This window comes from Oncorhynchus clarkii, chromosome 30, assembly GCF_045791955.1.
Source record: "Oncorhynchus clarkii lewisi isolate Uvic-CL-2024 chromosome 30, UVic_Ocla_1.0, whole genome shotgun sequence".
NCBI classification, from domain to species: Eukaryota; Metazoa; Chordata; class Actinopteri; order Salmoniformes; family Salmonidae; genus Oncorhynchus; species Oncorhynchus clarkii.
The window spans coordinates 38,388,173-38,400,879 of record NC_092176.1 but is presented as its reverse complement, the minus strand read 5'-3'; the positions used below and the strand labels follow the sequence as shown (position 1 = coordinate 38,400,879).

Here is a 12,707-nt window from a genome sequence, read left to right as displayed (position 1 = left end):
AATATATATAAAATGGTTAATTATTCAATTTGGTAAATAGTTAGGTCCACAATTATTTGCACCCTTGATGAAGATGTGCAAAAGTGTGTAAAATGAAAAAAATATCAATATTTGTCCTAACGCAATTGCTCAGAAAAAGAGCTTTGGTTAAAAAAAGTTCATTGGCACCACTTTTTCAATACCTCACCTTACAAGGAGCCTTATTCTAAAATGTTTTGAGGTTGGAGAACACATTGGGAGGGATCTTATACCTTGACATCCTTTGTCTGTGCTTATGGACTGCCCTCTTCAATTCAAACCACAGGTTTTCAATGAGGTTCAAGTCTGGAAACTGAGATGGCCAAATTTTGATTTTTGTGGTCAATTAACCATTTTATTTGTGGATTTTGATGTGTTGCTTAGGATTATTGTATTGCTGGAAGATCCACTTGCTGCCAAGTTTCAGCCTCTTGGCAGAGCCAACCAGGTTTTTGGATCAAATGTCCTGGTACTGGGTAAAGTTCAACAAGGGCGCCAGGACCAGTGGAAGCCCCATAACATCAAAGATCCACCACCATATTAAACAGTAGGTATGGGGTTATTTTCTACCTATGCATCCGTCTTTCAACATGAAACCCATCACTGGTGTGCATTGCCAAAGCGCTCTATTTTCATGTCATCTGACCATAGCGACGGTTCCAATCCCATTGCCGTTTAGCAAACACCCAAGGCGTTTACATTTTGTTGCATGATGTGAAAATAGCGCTATTTGGCCACACACACCAGTGGTGGGTTTGGCGTTGAAAGAAGAATGTGATAAGCATAATGTGTCTCCGTACCTGTTTTAATATGGTGGTGGATCTTTGATGTTATGGGCCTATTTTGCTCAGTATTTTTGCTCCTCCTTATTCGTCAAGGGTGCCAATAATTGTGGACCTGTGTGTGTGTGTGTATGTATATATATGACATGTTGTTCCTGAAGACACACAACATAGATTGGGTCATTACACAATTATTTGTTAGGAGAGAAGATTTGAACAAACCATGTTTAAAACTGAACTAGCCCAGTTTAACCATGAGCCGTCTCCATTTTGTGTCAACACCAGCAACCCTTTCCCCATAAAACAGTGTGAGTCACTCAGTCACCTGTAAACTGGTCCTGTTGGGAGAACAGGGCGAGGACTTTCTGTCTCATGTTGTCTCCATATAGTGGAACGAAACCCACATTGGAAAGACCAATGGGCACCTGGGAGAGGACATGAGCACAAGGTCAAAGTTCAACCATTAGCTTATAGTATCAACGTGACAGAATATTTAAAATTACATGAATTATATCATATTATATTTGCCAGACCAAAGAGCAACTCCTGTCCCTGAATGTCTACAGCTGGTTTCCCCTGGTTTCAAGACAACATACCCAAGAGGACATGGTCCCAAGAAACAAAGCGATCTTCTGTTGAATCTGACAATTAACCTTGATGGTTGTACAGTCGTCTCAAATAAAACTGAAGGATCTCGGCGTTACTCTGGACCCTAATCTCTCTTTTAACGAACATATCAAGACTGTTTCAAGGACAGCTTTAATTCCATCTACGTAACATTGCAAAAATCAGAAACTTTCTGTCCAAAAATGATGCAGAAAAAATAATCCATGCTTTTGTCACTTCTAGGTTAGACTACTGCAATGCTCTGCTTTCCGGCTACCCGGATAAAGCACTAAATAAACATCAGTTAGTGCTAAACACAGCTGCTAGAATCTTGACTAGAACCCAAAAAATCTATCATATTACTCCAGTGCTAGCCTCCCTACACTGGCTTCCTGTTAAGGCAAGGGCTGATTTAAGGTTTTACTGCTAACCTACAAAGCATTACAGGGCTTACTCATACCTATTTCTCTGATTTGGTCCTGCCGTACATACCTACACGTACGCTACGGTCACAAGAAGCAGGCCTCTTTATTGTTCCTAGAATTTCTAAGTAAACAGCTGGAGGCAGGGCTTTCTCCCACAGAGCTCCATTTTTATGGAATGGTCTGCCTACCCATGTGAGAGACGCAGACTCGGTCTCAACCTTTAAGTTATTATTGAAGACTCATCTCTTCAGTAGGTCCTATGATTGAGTGGAGTCTGGCCCAGGAGTGTGAAGGTGAACGGAAAGGCACTGGAGTGACAAACCGCCCTTGCTGTCTCTTCCTGGCCGGTTCCCCTGTCTGCACTGGGGTTCTCTGCCTCTGACCCTATTATGGGGGCTGAGTCACTGGCTTGCTGGTGCTCTTCCATGCCGTCCCTAGGAGGGGTGCGTCACTTAAGTAGGTTGAGTCACTGACGTGATCTTCCTGTCCGGGTTGGTGCCGCTCTTGGGTTCATGCCGTGGGGGAGATCTTCGTGGGCTATACTCAGCCTTGTCTCGGTATTAAGTTGGCGTTTTGAAGATATCCCTCTGGTGGTGTGGGAGCTGTGCCTTGACAAAGGGGGTGGGGTTATATCCTGCCTGGTTGGCCCTGTCCGAGGGTATCGTCGGAAGAGGCCACAGTGTCCCCCGACCCCTCCTGTCTCAGCCTCCAGTATTTATGCTGCAATAGTTTGTCTCGGGGGCTAGGGTCAGTCTGTTATATTTGGAGTATTTCTCCTGTCTTATCAAGTGTTCTTTGTGAATTTTAGTATGCTCCCTCTAATCTGTCTTTCTCTCTCTCTGAGGATCTGAGCCCTAGGACCACGCCTCAGGACTACCTGGCCTGATGACTCTTTGTTGTCCCCAATCCACCTGGTCGTGCTGCTGCTCTAGTTTCAACTGTTCTGCCTGCGGCTATGGAATCCTGGCCTGTTCACCGGACGTGCTACCTGTCCCAGACCTGTTGTTTTCGACTCTCTACCGCACCTGCTGTCTGATCAGCTAAGAAAAGCCAACTGACATTTACTCCTGAGGTGCTGACCTGTTGCTCCCTCTACAACCACTGTGATTATTATTATTTAACCCTGCTGGTCATCTATGCACGTTATCTATGTATGTTATAATCTCCACCCGGCACAGCCAGATGAGGACTGGCCCCCCTTCAGAGCCTGGTTCCTCTCTAGGTTTCTTCCTAGGTTCCTGCCTTTCTAGGGAGTTTTTCCTAGCCACTGTGTTTTTACATCTGCATTGCTTGCTGTTTGGGGTTTTAAGCTGGGTTTCTGTACAGCACTTTGTGACATCAGCTGATGTAGAAAAAAAAGGCTTTATAAATACATTTGATTTGATGTTGTGCAGCACTGGATCCAAGCTTCTCACCCACAGCACATTACTTTGTTGTGGCTATGGAGTTGTTAGCTAGCTAGCTTTAACTGTAACACATGGCACTACACAGTTATTTTATCTGTTTAATCTGGTTTAGTTACCTGTGTAGAGTGTGACAGAGTGAGGATAAAGACTGAAGAACAGCTTCTATCTCAAGGCCATCAGACTGCTTAACAGCCATCACTAACTCAGAGGCTGCTGCCTACATGGAGACCCAATCACTGGCCACTTTAACAAATGGGTCACTTTAAACAATGCCACTTTAATAATGTTTACATATCTTACATTATTCATATCATGTGTATATACTCTATTTTATACCATCTATTGCACCTTGCCTATGCCGCTCGGCCATCGCTCATCCATATATTTATATGTACATATTCTCATTCACCCCTTTTAGATATGTGTGTATACGGTAGTTGTTGTGAATTTGTTAGATCACTTGTTAGATATTACTACACTGTCGGAACCAGAAGCACAAGCATTTCGCTACACTCGCATTAACATCTGCTAACCATGTGTATGTGACCAATAACATCTGCTAACCATGTGTCTGTGACCAATATAATCTGCTAACCATGTCTATATGACCAATAACATCTGCTAACCATGTGTCTGTGACCAATATAATCTGCTAACCATGTCTATATGACCAATAACATCTGCTAACCATGTCTGTGACCAATCAAATTTAACTTGATTTGATATTTACCTGTGTAGAGTGAGGGTCTATTTACCTGTGTGTTGTTTGCGAGGGTGAGGTGTTGGGGTGAGTCAAGGGGGCTGTGGAGAAGGCTGTTCATGTAGTCCTGGGCTGATCTCTCCAGGATCTCTTGGCTCACGCTGACCAGGCCGTCCACAGGGAACTCCATCCCTACAGGAACACAGAGCACTCCGTTCACAGACAAGCAGTGTGTAGACACACACACATTTTTTTCCTTTTTATATAATCCTACATTTCACATGTGACGTGTCGTTGTCATGGGACTGGGGGACTTTGAAAAAGGCAGTGACACAGGCATGATGCTTATTTTGGGAGTACACTAGTTCAACTGTTTGGAACTGAGCAATAAGCCCTTTTCATATATGCAGGTTTCAGATTGACATGCAGCTCTAATGGTATCAGGCAGTACAGGGAATCATTGACGTGACCTGCCTCCATCCCTGCAGGCATAAACAGTGTGCCAGTGTGCAAAACATGCTCTTTCCATGACAGACTGACCAGATGAATCCAAGTGAAAGCTATGATCCCTTATTGATGTCACTTGTTAAATCCACTTCAAATCAGTGTAGATAAAGGGGAGGAGACAGGTTAAAGAAGGATTTTTGCAACACTGTTGGGTTAAAGAAGGAACTGCAACGCTGCTGGGTTTTTCAAACTCAACAGTTTCCCTGTGTGTATCGAATGGTCCACCACCTAAAGGACATCCAGCCAACTTGACACAACTGTGGGAAGCTTTCGACACCTTGTAGTCCCCAAAGCACACGCATCCCTGGGTCGCTCCTCTTTTCAGTTCGCTGCAGCTAGCGACTGGAACGAGCTGCAACAAACACTCAAACTGGATAGTTTTATCTCAATCTCTTCATTCAAAGACTCAATCATGGACACTTACTGACAGTTGTGGCTGCTTTACGTGATGTATTGTTGTCTCTACCTTCTTGCCCTTTGTGCTGTTGTCTGTGGCCAATAATGTTTGTACCATGTTGTGCTGCTACCCTGTTGTTGTCATGTTATGTTGCTGCCATGCTGTGTTTTCATGTGTTGCTGCCTTGCTATGTTGTCTTAGGTCTCTCTTTATGTAGTGTTATCTCTCTTGTCGTGATGTATATCTTTTTTTTATCCCAGCCCCCGTGTTGGCCTTTTGGTAGGCCGTCATTGTAAATAAGAATTTGTTCTTAACTGACTTGCCTAGTTAAATAAAGGTTAAATAAAAAAATTGTCCATGCCCTGACGAATTGAGGCTGTTCTGAGGGCAAAATGGAGTGCAACTAAATATTAGGAAATAGTTCCTGTTTTGTACACTCAGTGTACACTTAAAGACTACAGAGCTGTGGTTCTAAAAACAAATATTTCCCAAAATGCAAGAGAATCAAGTAGGCCTTTGGTGGATGAGCTGATGTAGCTCCAACAAGCTGATCGTTTAATTCTTACTACTTGTTGACTAGCAGTTCGCAGACAAGACTGTGACAGATCTTCAGAAAGTCACTGCAGTTTTGGGCCTTTCACAACAAAAGGAATGCAGTCATCTGTGTATTCTCTAACATTTGTATTATAACATTCTATTTTGTAATTAAATGATGTGCTGTTATGTTATCTATTTTTTTTTTGTTTTGATTCCATTAGTCTATTGAAGTCTATTATAATAATTATATTAGTCTAATGAATTCCTCATGACCATCTGAACAGCCCAAAGTAGATTACGTTATTAGGACAATAGCATTTTGGAACAAAGAAAACATATCTCTACCACCAGCCTTGATCATTCAGTTTGTATATTGTATATACAGTACATTCAAACAATAGTCTAGACTAGTGTGGTTTCATCTACGCAGGGAAGGAGCAGATTGCTCTTCTACTGAGCTGTCATTGTCATCGAATCTAATCCACTTGTCACAACAAATACCAATAATCCTGCTTTGATCTTTCTTTTTTGTGTGTGTGTGTCCAACTAACGGGTGGTCAAGGTCATTTCAGCTTCATATAGACAACAGAAGAGAAAGTAAATAGACAGTAGATACTAGAGTCACATTGACTTGGACTTGAGTCTGACTCAAGTCACACATTTGATGATTTGAGACTAGATATAAAATAACTTGAGACTTGACATGGACTTGAGACTGATGACTTTAACTGATCTGGCCAGGTTTTGTAATGTTTTACTTGAACATTGTTCATTCATACTATGTAATGTATTCTCAGTGAATTACGTGAGGTTTTTCCCCTCCTGTTCGGAGAAATTAGCCATTGATGTAGCTTACATTTCCCCCATTAATTAGTCTTAAGGCCAGGCAAAACTGAAATTACGTTTTTACCGATTAGAATTTTAACAAATACATTTAAAAACTTTATGAAAATGTATATTTTCTTTAGTTTGTCATACTACCGTCATCAACATTTTCATGAATTTCAACCACTTTAAAATACAGCAATAATTTAAAAGCTCATAACATTAAATGACACATAATTTAGAAGACCATTTCATAGAGAATGTTAAAACTGGACTATCTTTGAAGAGATTGGGTCTAGATATCTAATTTACATACAGTACATTTACATAATGGCAAATAAAAGTATGTGAACCCTTTGGAATTTTTGCATAAATTAGTCATACATTTTGATCTTCATCTTAGTCACAACAATAGACAAACACAGTGTGTTTTAAACTAATAACACACAAATAATTTTATTTTTCTTGTCTATATTGAATACCTAATTTAAACATTCACAGTGTAGGTTGGAAAAAGTATGTTAAAACCCTTGTATTTAATAACTGGTTATCTGACCTTGCAGATAATTGTACGTGTTGGATACAGAGAAGATGTAGTCATTCAGAAATGATATTAAACACTATTATTGCACACAAAGTGAGTCCATGCAACTTATTAAGTGACTTGTTAAGCACATTTGTACTCCTGAAATGATTTAGGCTTGCCATAACAAAGGTGTTGAATACTTATTGACTCAAGACATTTCAGCTTTCCATTTTTAATTAGTTAGTAAAAACATAATTCCACTTTGACATTACGGGGTATTGTGATGTCACGATGGGGTATTGTGATGTCACGATGGGGTATTGTGATGTCACGATGGGGTATTGTGAAGTCACGAAGGGGGATTGTGATGTCACGATGGGGTATTGTGTGTAGGCCAGTGACAAATAATCTCTATTTAATCCATTTTAAATTGAGGCTGTAACACAACAAAATGTAGAAAAATTCAAGGGTCTGAATGCTTTCTGAAGGCACTGTAGATAACATTTTATTTGGGGAAAAAATATGTATTATTTCACAGATAGAAAGATTTTTAAAAAGTATTTATCTACAATCTGCTCTGGACAAAATGCAACCAAAATATTTAGGCTGATTTCATCCAGTGTCCAGAAAAATGGATTTGTGCGATATGCAAATATATTTAATGAGCTATTGCCTCATTTGCATGTTGTAATAAAATATTTCATAACATGTTTAACCCAAAAAAGTATTATATTTTGGTCTACATTCAACTGGTAAAATGTGCTTATTATTTGATTAAGGGGAAAAATTGCCCTATGAGTGTGTGTTGCCTGGCCTTAAAGTACCAGGTTTTGCCCAGTAGATGTTACTGTTTTTGCCACACCCTTTTATCAATGTTGCTTGTCTCGTGAGCACAACATTTTCTTTACAACTTTGGGTAAAAAAAAAACAATCGCTGTAGCTCATGTTGAAAATAATAATAATAATGTCATCCTCAATTCAAGCCAGTCCTCCATGAAACCAAAGCAGTTTGTCCTTCTCTTAGGTTTAATCTAGGTCCAGGAAATGGCCCCTGTGTTTGTGATTTATTCCCTTTAAAAAAGTTCTGGATTAGATTATCCCTGGTGAACAAGCAAATCATTAGGCTACAGCAGATATAATGGCTTCAATGTTATGGTCTCTAAAGGTCTTCAATGGTAAAAGTCCAAAGCACATACTGTATAGTGTTTTACAATGGTAATGGTATTGGGTTTGATGGTAAATTACACTAATCGCAAGACATATAAACAGGTGTTTTAATACATTTATTGACAAACAGAAACCTGCCATGCAACAGTCACTAGTCCATTTCTCAATAGATTTGTTTGGGGTTGTAGGAAAAGTCTTCATGTGAGAATTTCACCATAGGCATAGCCCTCTCAGAGAGCTGCCATTTGTTGGACTCTTCGAGGTGAGTTGGGTTGAAGCATTAGCTGCTAAGAGAAGGAAAAACTCAATTGCTTTCATGGAGGACTGGCTTGACTTGAGGATAACCACACAATTTATTTGAATTAAAAGCAAAAGCTATTGGTATTCTACCCAAAGTTGTAAATGTTGTGATCCATTGAAGAAATGCAAGAGACCAGCTAAATTGATATAAGGGTATGGCAGTAGTAGAAACAGTAACATCTAGTGGGAAAAACCTGGTACTTTAACATTCATTCATAGGGGAAAATGCTAATTTGGCTAATTTATCTGAACAGAGAGAAAAAAACATAATCAAATTCGCTAAGAATACATTACATAGTATGAATAAACAATACTCCAAGCCGCAGCTTCATACTACTTGTCAAACATAAATCACTGATGATGTATACTGGATGTTGGGGTCCTTGGATGGCTTTTGACCATTCATTTAGATTCCTTAATCACTGTTTAGAAGAGGTTTGGTCCAAATCAGATATTGGGTACTATATTTATTTAATATTATATGAAGCCTATAAATTGAAATGGCCAAATTGGGTGCAATAAATTAGCTTAATTTCTCAGTGTTCAAATTATCTTTCAACAAAATAATGTTTCAGGAATATTAATCTTCTGTTTCTAACGATATAAATAGTTTCAGAACAATCTGAGATGGTGGGTGTTGAAGTCCTCTTTCTGATGCTTTTTGAGGTGGAATTACTCTGTGGACTAAAAACACACAGTCACACACAGTCACACACACGCTCCAATGTCATGGCACACAAAGCATGTCAGTCATACAAACATAATAATTAGCAAAAATGTAACCGGTCATATGCATCTATTAACCATTACCATACTAATACTACAAACAAACTGAACACGTTTGTCTGACTTAGAGGCACACCAAACTGCCCCCGAAGCTAACATTGTAGGCTAACATCTCAAATCACTTTACATTACCATTTCTTTAAAACAGTTTTGTCATTTAGCAGATTCTCTCATCCAGAGCAACTTACAGTTAGTGCATTCATCTTAAGCTAGCTAGTTGAGACAACCACATATCACAGTTGTAGTCAGTACATTTTTCCTCAATAAAGACGTTATCAGAAAAGTCAGTGCTATTAGGAAAATAAGTTTTAAAAATGCATGCGGTGGGATAAGACTGAGATGTCTTATTTAAGATAATCTTTGAAGAGGTAATCACGCCCTGATGAGGAGCACTAAGCTAATGTTAACACTATGCTAATGTTCCAAACTGCTCTGAGAGAAGAACTGCCAAGGGAATAACAACAGGCCACCACATGCTGAGAGAGAGAGAGAGAGAGAGAGAAAACACTAAATCTGTTTTCAGTTATAACAGCAGAATGGATCTACTGTCAGAGTTCCAAACCTCACGGCCAAGAGACAGTGACTTCTTAAAGATGTAATTAACTGAAGATGTTATAACGCCAGTTGGATCATTTGATAACGGGTTCTTCTCAATCTGTTTTTGCTTCCTCAACACTTGTTGAGAACCAGAAAGAACACTACGTTCTAGCTAGCATTTCTCCAACAGGAAACACAAGTTCTGCAAGTTGATTATCCTGTTATGACATAAGACCAGCCTATGTTTAAATCTACCTGTAGACTAAGACAAGTAAACCAAACTATGATGCAAAATGTAGTACACACTGAACCGAAGTAACAATGGACAATAACTGGTTAGGATCTCCGTTTGTGACCTTCAGTACAATTAAATCAACAATATACTGAGTTTGTCCACAAAGCAGGCATTTATCTATAAAAATATAAACGCAACATGTAAAGTGTTGGTTCCATGTTTCATGAGCTGAAATAAAAGAACCCAGAAATGTTCTATATGCACATAAAGCTTATTTCAATCTAATTTTGTGCCGACACACGTGCTTAAATCCCTGTTAGTGAGCAGTTCTCCTTTGCCAAGATAATCCATCCACCTGATTAAACAGCATGAGCATTACGCAGGTGCACCTTGTGCTGGGGACAATATAAGGCCACTCTAAAATGTGCAGTTTTGTCACAAAGCCACAGAGGTCTCAAGATTTCAGGGAGTGTGCTATTGGAATGCTGACCGCAGGAATGTCCACCAGAGCTTTTGCCAGATAATTAAATGTTCATTTCTCAACCATAAGCCACCTCCAATGTAGTTTTAGAGAATTTGGCAGTATGTCCAACCGGCCTCACAACCGCAGACAATGTGTAACCACACCAGCCCAGGACCTCTACATCTCCCCTATGCACTCAGGGTGAATTGTGGAGTGGTAACGTGCTTAACTATGCCGCTGCTATAAACTCTGTGTTTAAAATGGTGCAGTTCACACATATTTAAGTGTTGAGAAATAAATAAAGTAGGAATGGAAAGCTGGGATCCCCCTCTTTTAACAAAGACCATAAAAACTACTATTTTGCCCGCGATTGCAGGAATTGTTGTGCATTGACTGCTTGTCAGAATGCATGTTTCTCTTCCTGTGGCACTCGTAACTTGCATGCGCCTCAAGATAAATATTTATCTAGAGAAATATTTATCTTGAATAAAACACACAACAACGAGCCAACTAGGTAATTAAATAAACTATTCTACTGTGGGGTTGTCAGATTGTTGTAGTCATCACTCGTTTTGTTTGCAGAGGACTGTTCTACCATCTTCAACCTGCTCCTCAACGCAGCACCACAGCTACACGACAGCAGCGGAACCCCTGGTGCACAGATATCTACATACACAACGGAGGAGAACGGCTCAAAATAATGGAAAGTAGCAAATGGAATGGCATCAAACACCTGGAAACCATGGAAACCATGTGTTTGATGTATTTGTTACATTCCACTGATTCCGCACCAGGCGTTACCACGACCGCATCCTCCCCAATTAAGGTGCCACCAACCTCCTGTGATACACACAGGAAGACACATGAAGAAATAAACACACTCTATATGCATGCACACACACACACTATTGTGCACACACACATATGCACCAGTGAACATACGCAAATAAACATGCACACACAAGGCCATATAAAAACACTCAATGCATGTATAGATTCAAAACATAAACAACAAACACAAACGAACACAAAACAACAAACAACAAACAACAAAGCCTAACAACAAACATAAACATAAATCACAAACATAAACAACAACACAAACAACAAACATAAACAACAAACACAAACACAAACAACATTCATAAACAACAAACAAAAACATGTATGGACACCTGAATAAATATAAACACACAATAATGGACCACAATTTACACATTATACACATTAACACATTCCATGTGGTTTGTTCCAGTCCCTGTTGCAATGCATACCCCCCCCCTCTCTCTCCTCAGTCCGTTCCAGTGCATACTCCTCTCTCTCTCCTCAGTCCCTGTTCCAGTGCATACCCCTCTCTCTCTCTCCTCAGTCCCTGTTCCAGTGCATACCCCTCTCTCTCTCCTCAGTCCCTGTTGCAGTGCATACCCCTCTCTCTCTCTCCTCAGTCCCTGTTCCAGTGCATACCCCTCTCTCTCTCTCCTCAGTCCCTGTTCCAGTGCATACCCCTCTCTCTCTCCTCAGTCCCTGTTCCAGTGCATACCCCTCTCTCTCTCTCCTCAGTCCGTTCCAGTGCATACGCCCGCTCTCTCTCCTCAGTCCCTGTTCCAGTCCCTGTTCCAGTGAATACCCTCTCTCTCTCTCTCCTCAGTCCCTGTTCCAGTGCAGACCCCTCTCTCTCTCCTCAGTCCCTGTTCCAGTGAATACCCCTCTCTCTCTCTCCTCAGTCCCTGTTCCTGTTCCACTCTCTCGCCCCTCAGTCCCTGTTCCAGTCCCTGTTCCTGTTCCACTCTCTCGCCCCTCAGTCCCTTCAGACATGAAGTTCAGCAGTGGACGCACCATAAAGTTTCCTGTACTTGCACAACAGGTTTCCTCAATCTCTGCCCTTCTTTATTGACAGAATGTGCACTTTCACATGGTGTCTGTCAATGAGTTCATACTATATGTTTGACTACAACAGTCAAATAAATTCACGTGACAAATCTCACTCAATATATTCCTCCTCACATCTTAGCCCTACACTATGAAACAGGCCTGTAAGAAGAGACGCAGGAGATGAAAAGCAGGTACAGGGAGTGAAGGTTTAATAGCTGACGGACATGAAACGAAACAGGAACAGCGTCTGGACATGAACACTTAACAACAATTAATGGGGACACAGGGAACACCACAGAGGAACAGACAGATATACAGGGGGTTATCAACCACGGAAGGAATCCAGGTGAGTCCAATGAGCGTTGCTGCGCATAATGATGGTGACAGGTGCGTGTAGATAAGAGTAGCCTGGTGCCCTCAAGCGCCAGGGAGGGGGAGGGGGAGCAGGCGTGACAAGTAAACATTCACAGGACCAGACGGATTACCAGGACATGTACTAAATTACTTCTATGCTCGCTTCGAGGCAAGCAACACTGAAGCATGCACGAGAGCATCAGCTGTTCCAGACGACTGTGTGATTACGCTCTCCGTAGCCGATGTGAGTAAGACCTTTAAACA

The 12,707-nt window shown here is 40.8% G+C and overlaps 1 protein-coding gene across 2 annotated transcripts in view; it reads right to left on the bottom strand.

Moving 5' to 3' along the window:
* LOC139389330 (microtubule-associated protein futsch-like) overlaps positions 1 to 12,707 on the bottom strand; it is a 50,054-nt gene that overhangs the window by 27,492 nt on the left and 9,855 nt on the right. For both annotated transcript variants that reach the window (XM_071136000.1, XM_071136001.1), the window contains exons 2-3: positions 3,993 to 4,129; positions 1,126 to 1,225 (exon numbers count right to left, since the gene is read on the bottom strand). In XM_071136000.1, the coding sequence (XP_070992101.1) occupies positions 1,126 to 1,225; positions 3,993 to 4,127 (235 nt within the window). In that variant the 5' untranslated portion in view covers positions 4,128 to 4,129. The remainder of the gene's footprint in view (positions 1 to 1,125; positions 1,226 to 3,992; positions 4,130 to 12,707) is intronic.